Source organism: Lithobates pipiens, unplaced genomic scaffold (assembly GCF_037356315.1).
Source record: "Lithobates pipiens isolate NorthernLeopardFrog02 unplaced genomic scaffold, aLitPip1_a1.2 Scaffold_19, whole genome shotgun sequence".
Lineage (NCBI taxonomy): Eukaryota > Metazoa > Chordata > Amphibia > Anura > Ranidae > Lithobates > Lithobates pipiens.
Genome location: NW_027507764.1, coordinates 506234227 through 506252988, shown reverse-complemented (window position 1 = coordinate 506252988; position 18762 = coordinate 506234227). Strand labels below are relative to the sequence as shown.

Genomic DNA, 18762 nt, shown 5'->3' with positions numbered 1-18762 from the left:
CTGAAACTTGGTTTGAGCGGACAGTCCGCTCGTGTGTAGGCTTGTTCGTCAAACTAAGTTCCGCGCATGCTCAGAAAGGATTTACACGCCGAAGGTTGCATTGCAGTGTATAGGACGTCGTTTTTCTAGTCCCGTCGTACGTGCCGTTCACGTCATCGCGCACGGTTTCAGCGGACTGTTCGTTCATCGTGTGTGGTCAAGTCCGCTCATGCTAATTTTGAGCGGACTGTTTGTCAAACTGTTTGACGAACAAGGTTGGGCGAACAGTCCGCGCGTGTGTACGCGGCCTAAGGGATGCGTTAACTGAGTCAAGTGGGTAACAAGATGGTTTAAAGCGCAACCAGATAGCTGTCAAAATTTTCACTGGATCCGTCGTTAAGATAGCAAGTTCTATTTGCTTCCAGGTAGGTTGTAGGTCTGAGGACCACCACGTTTTGAGTTGGTCTAGTAAGACAGCTCGGTAATATGCTTTGAGATTAGGGGCCCCCAAGCCACCAAAGCGAGTGGGTGTCAGGAGGATATTATTTCTAATTCTCGGGTGTTTGTGCTGCCAAATGAAAGCATTAAGTATCCCTTGGAGCTTTTTAAGATGGGCTTGAAGGGGCGGGAGGGGGATGGAACGGAAGAAGTAAAGGATATGGGGGAGTAGATACATTTTGGTTTGTGCAATTCTACCTGCCCAGGAAGCCGGTGCGGTCAATAGGTCTTTGGAGAGGCGGTGAAGTTTGCCCAGTAGAATTTCAAGATTGGTTCTTACTAATATGGAGCTGGGGTATGTCAGTTGTACACCTAAATTACGGGAGGAAAGAGTTGGTGGCCCGCGTGAAAGAGGTCTTTGCTGAAATCTGGGACACGGTGTGTGGGTCTAGGCCAAGATTCAGCATTAGGGATTTGGAATGGTTAACTTTGTACATTGAAACAGCACTGAAGGAGTCCAACGTACGTTGAACCTCAGGGAGTGAGGTAAGTGGGTCCGTGAGGGCAATGATAACATTATCGGCGTAGAGGCCAATTTTGTGTTCTGTGTCTGCCACCGTAATGCCTTTAATTTGGGGGTTTTGCCTGATAGTCTGCGCTAAGGGCTCCATTACCAGGGCAAATATCAGTGGGGACAAAGGGCATCCTTGTCGTGTGCCATTGGTGATTTGAAAAGGGTTCGATATTATGCCCGAGGTCCACACGCGCGCACTAGGGTGTGTATACAGTCCCAGAATGGCTGACAGGAAGGAGCCTGAAATCCCGACCTTACGGAGGACTGCCTCCATATAAGGCCAGGAGACTCTATCGAACGCCTTCTCTGCGTCCAGAGAGAGGAAGAGAGAAGGCGTTCGCTTACATTCGACCCATTGAATCAGGTCGATAAACCGTCTGGTTCCATCTGCTGTCTGCCTTCCCGGGACGAAGCCCACTTGATCGCGATGTATTAGGTCTGGGAGAATTATGGCCAGTCGTTGGGCGAGAAGTTTGGCATAAAGTTTGGTGTCTGTGTTGAGAAGTGATATGGGACGGTAGTTTGCTGGGCTATCAGGAGGTTTCCCTGGTTTAGGGATAGTAACAAGTGCTTCTAGGGATTCCTTGGGGATCTGTCCAGTGCTCGCAAATTGGTTATAGGTTTTGCAGAGATAGGGTACGATGATGTCAGCATATTTCTTATAGTACTCGTTGGTAATGCCATCTGGGCCCGGGGCTTTATGTAGGGGAAGCTTCTTAATGAGAGAATGGATTTCTTCAGGGAGGAAGGGGGCCGATAAGGAGTCTAGTTGTTCAGGGGTGATCGTAGGGAGCGATATGGACGCCAGGAAACTAGCTATATCGGCTTGGGAAGGTGGGGGGAGGGGTCAGTGGCATTGAGGTTATAAAGAGCATGATAGAAGCTGCTAAATTCGTTGGCAATATCGAGGGGATTAGTAATGTGTGTTTTATTGGAGGTTGTCAGAAAGGAGATTTTTTTGTTAGTCAGTTGTCGTTTCAGCTGTTTGGCCATAAATGCGGTCGGTTTGTTCGGTGAGGAGTATGATTGTAGCTTAAGGCGTTTTATATAGTATTCAAATTTCATGTGAAGGTGTTCACTAAGTTTAGACCTAAGATTTTTTAAGTCAGCGGAGATCATGTCCGAAGGGGAGGATTTGTTTATGGCTTCCAAGGTTCGAATTTGCTGGAGCATGGAGACCGTGGTGGCCGCACAAGCCTTTTTTTGCTGCGCTCCCAGCTTGATAAAAAGGCTGCGTAGGCAGGCTTTATGGGCATTCCAGATGACAGCGTGGTCATCAACGGAATTGTCATTAGATTGGAAATAGGAGAGGATTTCTGTGTGTATTTGGGAGGCAAGTTTAGGGTCATTAAGGAGGCATGAATTTAATCTCCAGAGAGTGTGCCTGGGTGACTGTGATAGCGGGGGCTAGTTTGATAGTGACAGGGGCGTGGTCGGACCACGAGATAATTCCTATACTTGAATCAGATATTGACTGTAATAAGTGTTTATCTGTGATAATCAGGTCTATTCTGGAGTAGGACTGATGGGGGGGGGGGGGGGGGGGGAGGTGTAATCTCTTTCTGAGCCGTGCATACACCTCCATGAGTCATAAAGGTCTTCGCGGGCAAGCATAGCTGCTAGGGCAGAGGGTCTATGCTTGGTGTGGGAAGTTGAGTCCAGTGCGGGGTCAGAGAGACCGTTGAAGTCTCCACACATAATTAATGGTGACGATCTGTAAGGGGCTAGTCTGGACTAAGGGTGGTAAAGAATTTCTTTTGTGCGACATGAGGAGCATATACATTGACAATGGTTAGAGGACGGGTATTGACTGTGGCCGATAGAATTATATATCTCCCCTCTGCATCCTTCTCGAAATGGTGTAGCTCAAAGTCAACCGAGGCGCTGACAGCTACCATCACCCCCCTTTGTTTCCGTGAGGCATTCGCGAAGAAGGTGTGAGGGTAGCGTTTGTTAGAACATTTGGGGGGATCAGTCTGTGGGAAATGAGTCTCTTGAACACAGAGGATGTCAGAGTGGAGATTAGATGCCTCTCTCCAGAGGAGGCTGCGTTTAAATGGGGAGTTTAGGCCCTTGGCATTAATAGTGGAGATCGTGAGGGCCATGCCTACAGGGAGGACAATGGAAAAGGGAGGCTCAGAAAGAGATTACTGTAGCAAACACAAATGAAGAAAAGGCAATACAGTAAGTATCAATTGCGTGCTGTGAAAACAAGGTATGCAAACCTCTAATAGAAAACAGAAAACAAAAACCGGATAAACACAAAACAAGAGATCAGGGGTGTTAAGGGGGTAAACCGTAAGAGTACGGGTATCTGTTTGTGTGCCTAGCACACTCTAATCTGGGGGGTGTAAAGAGGAAGGGTGCACCAACAAACAAACAGTAACGTTCTTTAAGTTCAAAGAAACGAAAGCAAACAGTGGTAATTTCGTATACTTGCAAGGGTCAGTCCGTCCATAACGGGGAGATCCATGTTCGGACCGGGGTGTACCACGGAGCTAGGTTTCGCGATCTCTTCGCGAAGTAGTGTCTTTTCCAGCAGGGAGCAAAGAAATATGCTCGTTAGTGCGGCGGGCGTCTCTCGGGGGCAGCGGGAGGAAACCCCAGTTGGTTAATTTCTTGTAGCCATCTTTGGGGTTGAGGATGGGAATCACTTGCTGTTGATAGCTCACCAGAAGTTTCGTGGGGAAGCCCCACCTGTAGGCGATCTTTTTTTGTTGCAGGATGGATGTGACTGGAGAGAAAGCTCTGCGAAGTTCCATCGTCGCTGGGGAGAGGTCTGTGAATAGTTTGACATCGTTGTAGGGGGGAGGTAGAGACTTTGACAATCTGGTAGTGGCAAGGATTTGCTCCTTAATATGAAAGAAATGGATTCGAGCTAGAATGTCTCTGGGGACGTCATCAGGCAGGTGAGCGGTTTTAGAAATCCTGTGGGCCCGGTCAATTAAAATGTCAGTGTTGCTCAAATGAGGCACCAGTGTGGTGAATAGTTGCTGTAGGTATGGAATAATGTCCGGTGGCTTGACGGATTCCGGAACCCCTCTGAATTTATTAATGAATGAATGAATGAATTAATTAATTTGTGCGCCTGGCACAATCTTCCAAGTCCGCCATTTTTAACTTTAGACGATGAATTTCTGCGGAGTGATGGTCATGTGCATCCAAAAGCTCATTGTGAGCTTTGGAGTAGTCTTGCAACGTCTCCTCTATGGTGTCTGTTCTCTCTTCCAGACAATCCACTCTGTCGTGTATCTGGGACATCGAGAATTGCAGTTCTCTGTGGAGATCTTTTTGGAGGGTGAGCAGCATGGTTTTTAACGTGGCTTCAGATACTGGATTATCTGATACTGGGACTTCTGCAAGAGAGGGGGTTTGGTCTGCATTCTGTCCACCCGCTACAACTGCAGACCAGAGCTGCTTCTTCGCGTGGGGTTCCTTGCCTGGGGATTGTGCAGGGGAAGAGGCCAATCTCTTACCTCTATCTGCGTGAGGTGTGCCCTGCGGCATAGGTAGTGGTGGCAGGGTGTCCATCTCGGCCCCTTGGAGAGTGGGGCTTTCCTCTTCTGCGCGGCGAGGACGCGGTTGCCCGGTGGAGCGTTGAGGGCTGGGAGAAGACCTGCGAGAGCTCCCTGAGCCGGCGCCATCTTGGGCCTCCTGCATGGTGGCGGACGTGTAGTAATGAGTGAGGCGGTGCGGCGCAGGGGGTTTCTGTCGCTTCTTCGACATGCCCCGGAGTCCGGATGTGTTTCCCAGTCAAGGCGGTATGCCTATTCGGGGTGTGTAGTAGCTGTGAGTAGCTCGTCTCCCCGCTATGGAATGGAGCTGCTGGATTAGTTTGGATTAAGGCCTACACCCTGTGGAGCTGTGGCAATATGGGCTATGAAAGACTAGGTGTAGCAGGGTGTAGCAAGATGGCCACTAGGCTCCAATGTAGGCCGAAGCCAGGGCCTTGCCAGGAGAGTGCTGCCAGAGATGATGTTTGCCTGGTGCAGTGGGATACGGGTAGCAATGACCCAGTCCTTAGGAATCTGTGGAGATGTCCCAGCAGGGAATGCTTCTGAGGATGTGGGGAGAGGGGGAGAGACTTGGAGGGGAGCAGGCAGATAAAGTGCAAGTTCAATTATCCCCACAGGGGACTCACCAGGCCGGAGGGATGCGGAGCTGAGGGTCCCAGGAGGTTCCTACATGCCGCGGGTGTAGCGGCTCGGCGGATGGGTGCGTTCGTTCCGGGACGTCCGGATCCACCGCCGGATAGCTCCGCAGGAAAGTCTGGGGATTCTGGAGGCCTAGTAGGCCGCAAGATGGCGTCCGGCGAAGCGGCCCCCAGCGGCCGAAACAGGCTGAATCCTGCGGTTCCCGAGTGGATTAAGGCATCCAAAAACATCCAGGCTTGTGGGGATTCGTCCGAGGAGCAGGGTGTGATGGTTTGCGGGCACCTAGGGCAATCTGGAGCTGAGGATGGCGATAGATTATCAGAGGCCTGGCGGAGCTCTGCTGAGAAGCGTCCGTCCTCAGTTCTGGCCGGCCACGCCCCCAGTATTTACATATTCTTAAAAGCAGTAAAACGAGCATTCATCCTCCTTTACATCTATAAGTTTTATGAAGAAAATCATTTTCACATTTTATAACACAGATATTGAAATCTTAGCTCTTTCCCTATTGCTTTTGGTTGCACCAGAAGATTGTCAGGCCAATAGTGTAATCAACCCACTGGTATTTCTAAGCTGCTAAAACCACACCAACTCGAGTCTTTGTTGTCATCTTTAATTCGTTTTGAGAATGGTTAACTTCACATTAAGGGCTTGTTCATACCCAGGGCTGTCATTAATATTGATTGTGCCCTGTGCAAAAAATTCTCATGGGGCCCCCAACGCCAAAGCCCAAACCGCCCCCCCCCCATGCAATTTCGCTTTCCACCTGCTCTGAGATATACAATAAATAGCAGCTAGACTCAAAATCGGTTTACTGTATGAAATCAGGCATGAATGAAAGGATTCTACACCAAGCCCCAATGTAATGAGAAGATTTACACTGACCACCAATGTAACTGAGACATTTAGCCTGCATTCACATGTGTGTCAGTAAAGCATGCAAAATCTGAAGCTGCCCTTTAGCAGATACACAGTAATGCCATCAATTGTAATGACACCCTCACATATCTGCTGACATGTGCCTCGGCACCGTGTGATTTTGAAAAAGGGTTAGGGACCTTCTTCTGCATTTCTAGCACATAGAACAGCCCATTGAAATGAATGGACGGCCCCACACGCGACCTACATCTTTATCCACCCTGTCAGTACACCTTTGCATCATAAAACTCCTGCTAACCTCTGCACCCCAAACCTCCCCCATCCCTTTTAACTCTACCTGCCTACTCTGCTCATCTTTGAACCCACCTATTCGCTTGCCTTTGCAGAACAGGCATATGTTAGGCTTAATGACCACAGTTGTAGGCAGGACTTTCAAGCATGCCCCTTTACCTCCCCAGTAGGCAGCATTCAGTATAGGTGATAGTGGATTTGACCTGGGGATGGCATGATATACATATGAATGCCGCCACTATTTACATGTAAACAAAGGGTCTGCAGGTGAGTCATCTGTACACAACAATAGGGCAGAGCTGGGCAGCATTAGTAGCAGAAATTCACACTGAGATATTGGGACACAGCACGGGACTAAAACTTCAAGGGAATTTAAACCAGGATAGTTGGCAAGTATGTGGCAGCTGCTTTGGGCCCCACAATGACAGGGCCCAGGGCATCTGCCCCTTTTGCCCTGCCTTAAAAACGGCCCTGTTCATACCATACGTGTTGGGCTACGCTGGCTGCTATCTTCCTCAACACATAGACAAGGCAAAATGCCTCGTTTCCAATAGAGTTATTGTGGTGTACGTGAAAAAAAACAAAACTACTATATGCCACTCATTTTAATAAAGCTCTTTGGAAAAAGAAAGGGTAAATATTGCAATGAGCTGGTATCGCTGCTCACATCAGCAGCTGTGCATTCAGTGTGGCTTGCTGGCATGAACTAATCGAAAAAGCAGCTGGGAAGGTCAGGGATGACTTCTTTCAAAGTTCTTTTTAAAGTAGTAGTAAACCCGCAGATTACTTTATTTTTTTAAACCTGTAAGGCAGAAGGCATAATGATCTTGTATGCACCGCATCCTAGCTCATTATGAAATACTTACCTTAGAATGAAGCTTCGGCAGGTGATCTCGGTCCATGCTCAAGGAGCTGACATTGTCCCTCTGCATGTCTGCCGGGTATTACGGCTCCGGTGCTATGAGTGGCCGGAGCCGCGGTGTCATCACTCCTGTGAAGTCAGCGGCTGCATGCAAGGGGAATATCTTATTTTTACCTACAAGTAAGCCTTATTAAAGGCTTACCTGTAGGTCAAAGTAAAAAAAAAAAAAAGTGCTATGCTTACTACTGCTTTAAGAATAAGTAAATTGTTTAATGTCCATCGTCTGAGCATAGATGCACCAAAAGTTCCAGCTGCTCATTATTCTACCACAGTGCTCAGTATAAAAAGCATGCTAACATGAATGTGAAGAGGTTTAGCTGCTGCTGGGCTAAACATTAAAACAGGGAAGATTCCTGAACTAAATGACTTCAGGACAATTGTTCATCCCAGTGGCTGTAGAAACCGGGCTTCTCACTTGAGAAAAAGATGCCGATGATAATTCAAATTAATAATTTAAACAAATGTAATTCTAATCTGTATGTGTATTGTAGATAACATAAGAAAAACAAACATATCCACTACTATAAAGCTTACAAAGCTGGGGATAAAAAATGGGACCTTCAAAATGGGGGCTTTAGTACATAACCCTCCAAATAAAGATACTAAAGAGCCTCACCTCCTACTACCCTCCTGTATAAATATCATCTCCCTACAGTGAATCTACTCTCTTTTTTAAGTGCCGGAACTACCAGGGTTGCAAAGGTCATGTTTGTGAACAGGCCTTGGAATTCTGCCACTGTGAAGGGGGGGGGGGGGGGGGCAAGAGCCCACACTGTGACTCCCCCATGGGGTTGCTGGCTGCAGGGCTTCGAGTGTGTCTCTCTCATGCAGCCCAGAGATTCAAGGGGTGCTCCGCAGACTCTGATGCAAGGGGGCTCTACAGACTCTGATGTAAGGGGAGCTCTGGGAACCCTGATTAAAGAGAAATGCAGGGAACTCTGATGTAAGTGAGGGCTCTGGTCATCAAAGATCCCCTTATATCACAGTTTCCCTTTACACCAGATTCTGCAGCATTCCTTCTTACATCAGAGTTCCCTTTTTACATCGGAGTGTGGATTCAGATGTAAGGGGAAACGCTGCAGATTAAGATGTATGGGGAAACACTGCGGATTCAGATGTATGGGGAAACGCTGCGGATTCAGATGTATGGGGGAACGCTGCGGATTCAGATGTATGGGGAAACGCTGCGGATTCAGATGTATGGGGAAACGCTGCGGATTCAGATGTATGGGGAAACGCTGCGGATTCAGATGTATGGGGAAACGCTGCGGATTCAGATGCAAGGGGGAACGCTGCCGATTCAGATGCAAGGGGAAACGCTGCCGATTCAGATGCAAGGGGAAACGCTGCCGATTCAGATGCAAGGGGAAACGCTGCGGATTCAGATGCAAGGGGAAACGCTGCGGATTCAGATGCAAGGGGAAACGCTGCGGATTCAGATGCAAGGGGAAACGCTGCGGATTCAGATGCAAGGGGAAACGCTGCCGATTCAGATGCAAGGGGAAACGCTGCCGATTCAGATGCAAGGGGAAACGCTGCCGATTCAGATGCAGGGGGAAACGCTGCCGATTCAGATGCAAGGGGAAACACTGCCGATTCAGATGCAAGGGGAAACGCTGCCGATTCAGATGCAAGGGGAAACGCTGCCGATTCAGATGCAAGGGGAAACGCTGCCGATTCAGATGCAAGGGGAAACGCTGCCGATTCAGATGCAAGGGGAAACGCTGCCGATTCAGATGCAAGGGGAACTCTGTGGATTTAGAAGTAAAGGGGAACTCTGTGGATTAAAATGCAAAAGGGAACTCTGCAGACCCTGAGGTAAGTGGGGGCTCGTGATTAAATTAACATGATTGGAAATGTTATTACAAAATATATGTATAGTGTAAACTACAAAAAAATAGTTTTAAAGTTTATGGGTTTGGCTTGAAGAAAAGATGGCAAATATAACCAAGATGGAAAGAAGCGGACCCGCTGCAGAACATGTAAAAGGATCCCTCTGAGGGACAGTAATAAAAGGCCCTGCAATGGGTGTAAAGAGCCCTGAAGGTTTAAGTTACCTTTCTGCTTTGCTTTGTTGGAGTGAAGTCGAACCATCTAGATACATATGTTCTTGTAGTGAAAAACAATAATCACTACATGTGTGCTGTGATCTTGGCAAATGGTGAAGCTGCATTTCATTTTCTCAGTGCTTTTTACAGACAACTTGGCCTGCTTCTGCAGAAAAGAAAGGCTATATCTATTAGAACTCTATTGCACATTGTTGTATTGAACCAGAACCACTAAAACCACTTCCATGGGCAGTCACAGGGATGAACAGGAACACCCATGGCTAGCAATCCCACCACGATGGAGAATAAATCCTTATAATATATCATACTGCTCCTGAACTCATCATAAATGCAAGCCTAGCCTTACAGATTCAGAGTCACCTTGTAATAATTTTTTAATAGAAGATAGTCAGTCTCAATAAAGGTTTTGAAGAGCTACTTCTAGACCCCTGGTCTATGTCCAGTGGCAAGTTGAAGAGGGATTTCTCTTGAAGAGAATATATTTTTTGAAGCTTGCTGGGTCTATACTTGTGGGGTGATTTCCTCTGTACAACTGTTTGCATTTATGGTGAAGTCAGAAGCAATATGATATGGCATCTAAGGACTTATTTCTCCAGTGTGGTGGGATTGCTAGCTGGCAGTGACCCTGTTCATCTCTGGTGTCTGACCATGGAAGTAGTTTTAGCTTTTTTGGTCCAATACAAATGTATGTAATAGAGTCCTAATAGATTGCCTTCCTTTCCTAAGTAAGCAGATGAAGTTGTCTGCGAAATATATTGGAAAAAAAAAATAGATGCCACTTCATAATTTGCCCAGATGATGTGACATATATGATGTAGCACAAGAAATAAGTTAGAATACCTGTAGGAAGAAACATTATATGGGAGGGCAATGGTGTGGGACATAGCATTAAGAATGGAGGAACAACCAGAATGTATTATGTAAAAAGAACTCTTTAATACGTTTTATGTCAATCAATGCATGTCAGAGATAAATAAATAATTTGCTGTGTGTGTGTGTGTGTGTGTGTGTGTGTGTGTGTGTGTGTGTGTGTGTTACCTATAAAGTTCAGTCATACATTTCAAATGTTGTTATACATGGATGTGGTTCAGACCTGCCCAAATCTTTAAAGTGCTTTAAGGTAGCACAAAAGCAGAAATCAATAGGGGCCAAGTGGAGTCCCAGCTAATATATGCCAAAACCACACAATGTTTTCTGATGAGGGGAAAAACAAAAACAAAACAAAATAAAACAAAAGAAAGCCTCTCATTTACCGTATATACTCGAGTATAGGCCGACCCGAATATAAGCCGAGGCCCCCAATTTACCCCCAAAAAAACTGGCAAACTTATTGACTCGTGTATAAGCCGAGGGTGAGACATGCCTGTCCATCCCTGTGTGTGTGTCCGTCCATCCCTGTGTGTCCGTCCATCCCTGTGTGTCCGTCCATCCATCCCTGTGTGTGTGTGTGTCCATCCATCCATCCATCCCTGTGTGTGTGTGTCTCCATCCATCCATCCATCCATCCCTGTGTGTGTGTGTCTCCATCCATCCATCCCTGTGTGTGTGTGTCTCCATCCATCCATCCATCCCTGTGTGTGTGTGTGTCTCCATCCGTGTGTGTGTGTGTGTGTGTGTGTGTGTGTGTGTGTGTGTGTGTGTGTGTGTGTGTGTGTGTGTGTGTGTGTCCAGCCTACCTGTGTCCCGAGCCTTTGTCCCGAGCCTCCGTCCCGTGCCTTGCCTCCTTGCCTCCGTCCCGTGCCGTGCCTTGCCTCCGTCCCGTGTCGTGCCTTGCCTTGCCTCCGTCCCGTCCCGTGCCGTGCCGTGCCTTGCCTTGCCTCCGTCCCGTGCCCTCTTCGTCGGCGCCTCGGCGGCCATTGTAAAATTCAAAAGCTGCGCCGCCGCCGCCTTCGCCTGTGATAGGCGGAACACTGAATTTCCCAGCAGCCTGTGTTCCGCCTATCACGGACATCGTATCATCCTCGTCCGTAGTACGAGGATGATACGATGTCCGTGATAGGCGGAACACAGGCTGCTGGGAAATTCAGTGTTCCGCCTATCACAGGCGAAGGCGGAGCCGGAGGCGCGGCTTTTGAATTATAGAATGGCCGCTGTCTGTCTGCTCGACACGCTGATCGAGCGGGCAGACAGCGATGACTCGAGTATAAGCCGAGGGGGGCACTTTCAGCCTCAAAAAAGAGGCTGAAAATCTCGGCTTATACTCGAGTATATACGGTAATACAAAGGAGGAAGTCTTTTAACCACTTCCAGACTTCCCACCTGCAATGTACTGCAGACAAGCGGCCCCGTGCAGGCAAAGAAAGGTACTGGTGCGTCTGGCTGCTTCTGCTCATGCACCAACACCAAATATAATCACATTTTATAATTCACTGAACATCTCTATTAATAGTATAAAAAAAAAAAGAAATTCCAGTATATATACTATAGTTTGTAGACACTATAACTTTCATACAAACACATCCATATACACTTATTGTGATTTTTTGTTTACCAAAGACGTAGCAGAATACATTTTTCATTGAATTTGTTTTATAGCTGAATGTAAAAAATATTGATTTTCTTTTCAAAATTTTCAATCTTTGTTTAAATCACAAAGAACAAAAAACCCAGTGGTGATCAAATACCACTAAAAGGAAGCTCTATTTTTGTAAAAGAAATTATATAAATTTTGTTTGGGTACAGCATTGAATAAACAGCAGTTAAAGAAGTGCAGTGCTGAATAGCAAAAAATAGCCTGGTCATGGGGGGGGGGTTAAAGACATCTTTATGAATCTTTAAATATAACTGCACCTGTTTTTCTTGCAATGAAAAAGTAGATAATACTGCAGATCCAATAGCTGAAAATTAACAACATACTACTAGTGCCAACACCAAATGCTGACAAACATCACAGTTCTAGCATCAGGTCAGATATGACAAGCTGAATAGTATAAGAGGCCACATATAGTATTTAAGGTTCAAATTCAGGCAAATGCATCTGGTAGTAGCATGGCAATAAACATAAAATACAGATTTTATTTTTTCCCTGAACAATATTACATATGGCCAGTTTAGATTTAGAGTGTTTACCAGGGTCCTTGTTCAAAGATTTAGCAAGTTACCTTCCTAGATTCAAGCTCTCTTTCAGACAGCAGAGGCAACTGAGGCAAGCTCCAGTATTACTCTTTGAAGTTCAACTAAAGCTATTAAAATGTTACGTTTTGGTCAATAACTCGCAAATCTCATCAGTTCACAGTCTTTGAACCCGGATCGCGCTGCACCAATTTCACTCTAACAATCTGCTGCCGGCTGCAGCAGCTTTAGTAAAAAGGCAGGATTGAGGGCTATCCCCCCTCCCAACCCTCCACCTCTCGATATCTGATACAGGAAGTGAAAGGATTGTCATGTATGAGAATGGGAATTGTTTACAGTTTGAAAAGTATTTCATTTTAACAACATCTGTTGAAGTTCAGTAGGAAACACTTTGGAACAACGAAGGCTTCCACATCTGAGAAGCAGACCGCCTTTTTTTCCAGGACGACCGGCGTACAAAGTTACACAGCTGACGGTTTTCTGTGACTTCTCTCACTCGGTACCACTTACGTGCGTGCTTTTAAGTCTGGCAAGCGTGCCAGTTCCATTCAGAGTCATGTATTATTTCACAGAGATCTTGAATGCCTCTATTTGCCAGCCTCCCTGCCCTGATGATCAATATGGTTTAAATCACAAGGTGACAGAAGCCAGAGCATGATATTTCACAGAAAATCAGTAAACTGCGATTTTTCCTTCAGAGCTTTGATTTTTTTTGGATTTTTTTTTTTTACTTTTCAGCTTTGATCCACAGTGCATCAACAGTGCTATGTTTCAGATGCTCATATTTAAAAATATATATAAAATAGGCACGTTTTAATTTTTTTTTTCATACAATAAAGCTTAAAAAGGATCTGTAATCATAACAAAGTGTTCCTGTTAATCCCCTTTGTTTGAAGTCTAAAACCGTAGGGAAATAGTGCAGCCTGTCCTGTTATAACGTTTTGTGCAGGAGACAAATATACTGAAAGGAAATATTTACACCTGACAGTTTTCCAGATATATCACCTCATCTTGCAGATGGGGTAGTGTAACATGCTGAAAGGGTAATTAAAAAATACCAAAGGACAATTAAAAATCAAAATTTTGCTTAACCACTTAAGCCCCAGACCATTTTGCAGCGAAAGGACCAGGCCCCTTTTTGTGATTCGGCACTGCGTCGCTTTAACTGACAATTGCACGGTCGTGCGACTTGGCTCCCAAACAAAATTGGCGTCCTTTTTTTCCCCACAAATAGAGCTTTCTTTTGGTGGTATTGTATTGTGACTGCTACATTATGGCGGACACGTCGGACAATTTTGACACATTTTTGGGACCACTGGCATTAATAAAGCGATCAGTGCGATGTAGGGGGGTGTTTGGCTTGGCATGTGACATCACTGATCGTTGTTCCCTATGACAAGGAACAGACGATAAGTGACAAGCTCACTAGGAAGCACGGGAAGAGGTTTGTTTACACTTACCTCTCCCCGTTCTTCAGCTCTGTGACCTGATCGCGGGACATCGGTGCCGATCGGGTCCGTGGGTCCAGCGGCCACGGTCACAGAGCTCAGGATCGGGTCGCGAGTGCGCCGCCACTGGCACACGACCCACAGCTGGGCTCTTAAAGGGCAACGTACCTGTACGTGCTTGTGCCCAGCCGTGTCATTCTGCCGACGTATATGGGCGTGGGGCGGTCTTTAAGTGGTTAAAGAGGATCTTTGGTCAGAAAAACAAATACTGTAGCTGCTGACTTTTAATAAACACACACTTACACCACAGTCTAAGGATTCAGTTTGTCAGTCTGCCCTCACCCGGGCCGGCTCTTCGCCAGGTACCCAGCGATGCCATCTTTTATGTGGAACGTCAGCTGTGACTCCCAGCAGCTTCACAGCGGGCTCCTCACTAAACATGTATGACCTGCACTGAACTTTGTCAATGCCTCCTGGGTCCTGTGGCACATCTCAAGAGGTTGCGGGCAAGTAGGGGGGTGCTGAACTTCCGCACAGATAAGCCTCAGAAGTGGGTACCTACTATAAATAGATACACTTGCTCCCTTAAAAATAAAATAAAAAGAGGGAGAAGTGGAACGTCCTTCTTCAGGTAGGTTCCGCTTTAAGCTTTAAGGGATAAGTCCATCCACAACTGTTAGGTCACCAAAGGGTAGATGCTGGTTAGCTAAATCACCTGCTTATATCACTTTGGACAGTCCCCCCTCCTACCACAAAGTTCTTTGTGTCTGTGTAACGAGACAAATAAACAATTTGCTACGGCTGATGGGGGAGAAACTTGGAAGCTGAAGAGAACTTTTATCCACGAATTCCCAAAATGCATAAGAGTTCCTTCATAAATACCAATATGAACTCAAGTGCCATTGAAAAAAATTAAAAGAAGAATTACTCTTTTTCAGGAATTATAGTACATATATATATTTTTCATCTAAATCAGTATTGTTCAACTTCAATAAATGATACACCAAATAATAAAGCTATTAATTACCAGTTTTTATCGAGGGATTTTAAGAAACATGTAAATAGTTTATCTTTTCAATAACTACCACAACCAACAGACATCAGTGCAACAATCCCTAGTAAAGTAAACACTACAAAATAAAGACCCCACAGAATAACAATTTGTACAAAATAAATAAATAATACTTTATCAGAGACAAAGAAGGCATAATGAACAAATTACTTACTGGTAAATATCTTTTCTCAATACACTCCGACTTAGGGGGTTGTCTGCTTGTGGCGCCATAGAAACCGAAACAATTTTCAGCACTAAAGTATCTTCATTTATAGTCTGATTGACTGATAAGAAGAGAAAAAATAAATAAATATGTACACTTTATAACCAAGTAAGGTTAACTCACCATTCCTAGGACTGCCACATAACATAAAAAAGGACAAAGATGACACAAACGATACTAGAGCTTAAAGTTTACAAAAAATAAATAAAAAATTATATAATATAAAAAGAAATAACATTAAACACAATTCATTCAAATTCAATTTAGTTATATTGCACTGGCGTATTATGCAGACAATTTACATAAGCAACTAACAGTGCCTATTTTAAAAACCTAGAGAAAAGCCTACACAAATACAGTACAGGGAGGACATACAAATGCCATGCAGATAGTATTTCAGGTGTGGAGATTTTGAATCTGAACTGCATTGCTGGGGCACTGCTTACTCACCATTTGCCCCAGTTGTTACCCTGTTTTTTTTTTTAGCTGGAAATAATAGCTAAATAAAAATATATTTAACCACTTACCGACCGGCGCACGCCGATGTACGTCGGCAGAATGGCCACGGGCAGGCATATTGGCATACAGGTACGTCCAGTTTTAAAAGCCGCCCTGCCATCTTGAGTGCGCCGCCGGCAGCGCACTCTCGCGTGCCGGTCAGGACCCCCGTGAGTCCGGTCGCGGGTCCCGTGGACTCGATCGTCGCGGGCATACTCGCGATCGTCTCACGGGGCAGCTGAACCGTGTAAACAGCATCTGCCTAGCAACAAGTGATGCTGATCTCTGCTCCATGTGATTGGAGCAGAGATCAGTGTTCACTAAAACAAAGCCCAGCCCCCCACAGTTAGTAACATGCCCCTAGGAACACTTAACCCCTACACTGCAACCCACTGGTTAACCCCTTCACTGCCAGTGTCATTTACACAGGAATCACTGCATTTGTATAGCAGTGATTGCTGTATAAATGACAATGGTCCCAAAAATGTGTCAAAAATGTCCGATGTGTCCACCATAATGTCACAGTCACAATAAAAATCGCTGATCGCCGCCATTACTAGTAAAAAAAAAACTATTAATAAAAATGCCATAAAACTATCTCCTATTTTGTAAACGCTTTGACTTTTGCACAACCTAATCATTAATTGCTTATTGCGATTTTTTTTACCAAAAATATGTAGAAGCATACGTATCGGCCTAAACTGAGGGAAACATTTTTTATATATATTTATGGGGGATATTTATTATAACAAAAAGCTCTATTTTCGTTTATAGCGCAACAAAAAAAGAAAAATCTCAAGGGTGATCAAATACCATCAAAAGAAAGCTATATTTGTGGGAAAAAAAAGGACGTCAATTTTGTTTGGGAGCCACGTCGCACGACCGTGCAATTGTCAGTAAAAGCGACACAGTGCCGAATCGCAAAAAGTGGTCTGGTCTTAAGCCAGCAAAATGGTCCGGTCTGAAAGTGGTTAATTGCTAATTTCACCATAGAAATCAAATACTTTGGCTATGCAAAGCATTTTTTTGAGAAATGGAGCATACAAAAAAATAAAAATAAATCGGTGCTCCAGGGCTAGAGAAATTTGGTTTAAATTTAATTCTATTATGTAATTCCTAAATTAGGGATGCACCGAATGGGTTTTTTGGTGTCGCAACCGATACCGAAAATGAAAAATACACTAGGCCGAAAACCGAAACCGATACCGAAACAGCACCGATACCGAAAATGACTGTTTTTAAAAAATATTTTTATACAGGAGGTGGTCATAGACTGGTGACATGGTACAGGAGGTGGTCAGAGACTGGGGACATGGTACAGGATGTGGTCAGAGACTGGGGACATGGTACAGGAGGTGGTCAGAGACTGGGGACATGGTACAGGAGGTGGTCAGAGACTGGGGACATGGTACAGGAGGTGGTCAGAGACTGGTGACATGGTACAGGAGGTGGTCAGAGACTGGCGACATGGTACAGGAGGTGGTCAGAGACAGGGGACATGGTACAGGAGGTGGTCAGAGACTGGCGACATGGTACAGGAGGTGGTCAGAGACTGGCGACATGGTACAGGAGGTGGTCAGAGACTGGCGACGTGGTACAGGAGGTGGTCAGAGACTGGCGACATGGTACAGGAGGTGGTCAGAGACTGGCGACATGGTACAGGAGGTGGTCAGAGACTGGCGACATGAAACAGGAGGTGGTCAGAGACTGGCGACGTGGTACAGGAGGTGGTCAGAGACTGGCGACGTAGTACAGGAGGTGGTCAGAGACTGGCGACGTGGTACAGGAGGTGGTCATAGACTGGCGACATGGTACAGGAGGTGGTCAGAGACTGGCGACATGGTACAGGAGGTGGTCAGAGACTGGCGACATGGTACAGGAGGTGGTCAGAGACTGCATGCATGGTATAGGAGGTGGTCAGAGACTGGGGACATGGTACAGGAGATGGTCAGAGACAGGGGACACGGTACAGGAGATGGTCAGACTGGGGACATGGTACAGGAGATGGTCAGAGACAGAGGACGTGGTACAGGAGGCATCCCCCATTGCAGGCCAGTGTCCCCCATTGCAGGCCAGTGTACCATTTTGCAGCCAGTGTGCCCCATTGCAGCCAGTGTGCCCCATTGCAGCCAGTGTGTCCCATTGCAGCCAGTGTGTGCCATTGCAGCCAGTGTGTGCAGGGAAGAGAGCCGCCTCCGCCGCCTGTTTGTTTACAGCGCCGGGAACATCACCACTTTCATTTCAATAGCTGTGTGTTCCCGGCCGCGCGCCGTCACACACAGCCTCTCCCCCTTGTCCGGGCACTTTGATAGACAGATCATCCGTCCAATCCTGCGGATGATCTGTCTATCTAAGTGCCCGGACAAGGGGGAGGGGCTGTGTGTGACGGTGCGTGGCCGGGAACACACAGCTATTGAAATGAAAGCTGTGATGTTCCCAGCGCTGTAAACAAACAGGCGGCGGAGGCGGCTCTCCTGCGCTATGCACCCCCCATGATGGGCGTCACCAGGGGCGGGGGTGGAGCCCCGCCCCCACCCAGGCGTCACCAGGGGCGGGGGTGGAGCCCCGCCCCCACCCAGGCCACACCCCATTTTCGGCTCCATTATCGGCCGTTTTTCTCTTTCGGCAAATTGCCGAAAAGGGCATTTTCGGCCGATATGTTTCGGCGGCCGAAATTTTGGTGCATCACTACCCTAAATAGCAATAAATGCATGATGAGCATTCCAAAAGTAGGCACCCCTAATCACAGTTGTGTAGGGATGCAAAGGTCTAAAGAATGCAAGCTATGTTACTGCAATTTCTGTGGTTGTAATGAAGACTTGAATGCCAAATTTTTGCACTTGTTAAAAAGCTTTCTCTGTCTATGATATGTCAAAGGATAAAAAGTGAATTAGTATATTTTTCACCTAACCCCCAACTTCTTTAGGCCTCATTCACACTTGCAAATGGAGCTGTTTGTAATTAACTGTGGGAAATCCAGCGGGGTTCTCAGCGATTAGATGTGGATGGAAAGCCTCAATGAAGGCACTGGGAGGCTGACAGCTCCCACAGCTATTCGTAGCCGTTCACCTTGGACACAAACGGTCTGTGTCCAGGGCCAATCATCCACAGCTAAACACAGGAACCCCATAGCATAGCATTTAATGGGGCTTCCTCTCTGCAGC

At 46.2% G+C, this 18762-nt stretch overlaps 1 protein-coding gene across 3 annotated transcripts in view; it reads right to left on the bottom strand.

Annotated features, from left to right (window-relative positions):
* The window catches only part of VPS13B (vacuolar protein sorting 13 homolog B), a 1337220-nt gene that overhangs the window by 505676 nt on the left and 812782 nt on the right, over window positions 1-18762 (bottom strand). For all 3 annotated transcript variants that reach the window (XM_077493096.1, XM_077493095.1, XM_077493097.1), the window contains one exon: window positions 15050-15161. In XM_077493096.1, coding sequence (XP_077349222.1) covers window positions 15050-15161 — 112 coding nt within the window. The remainder of the gene's footprint in view (window positions 1-15049; window positions 15162-18762) is intronic.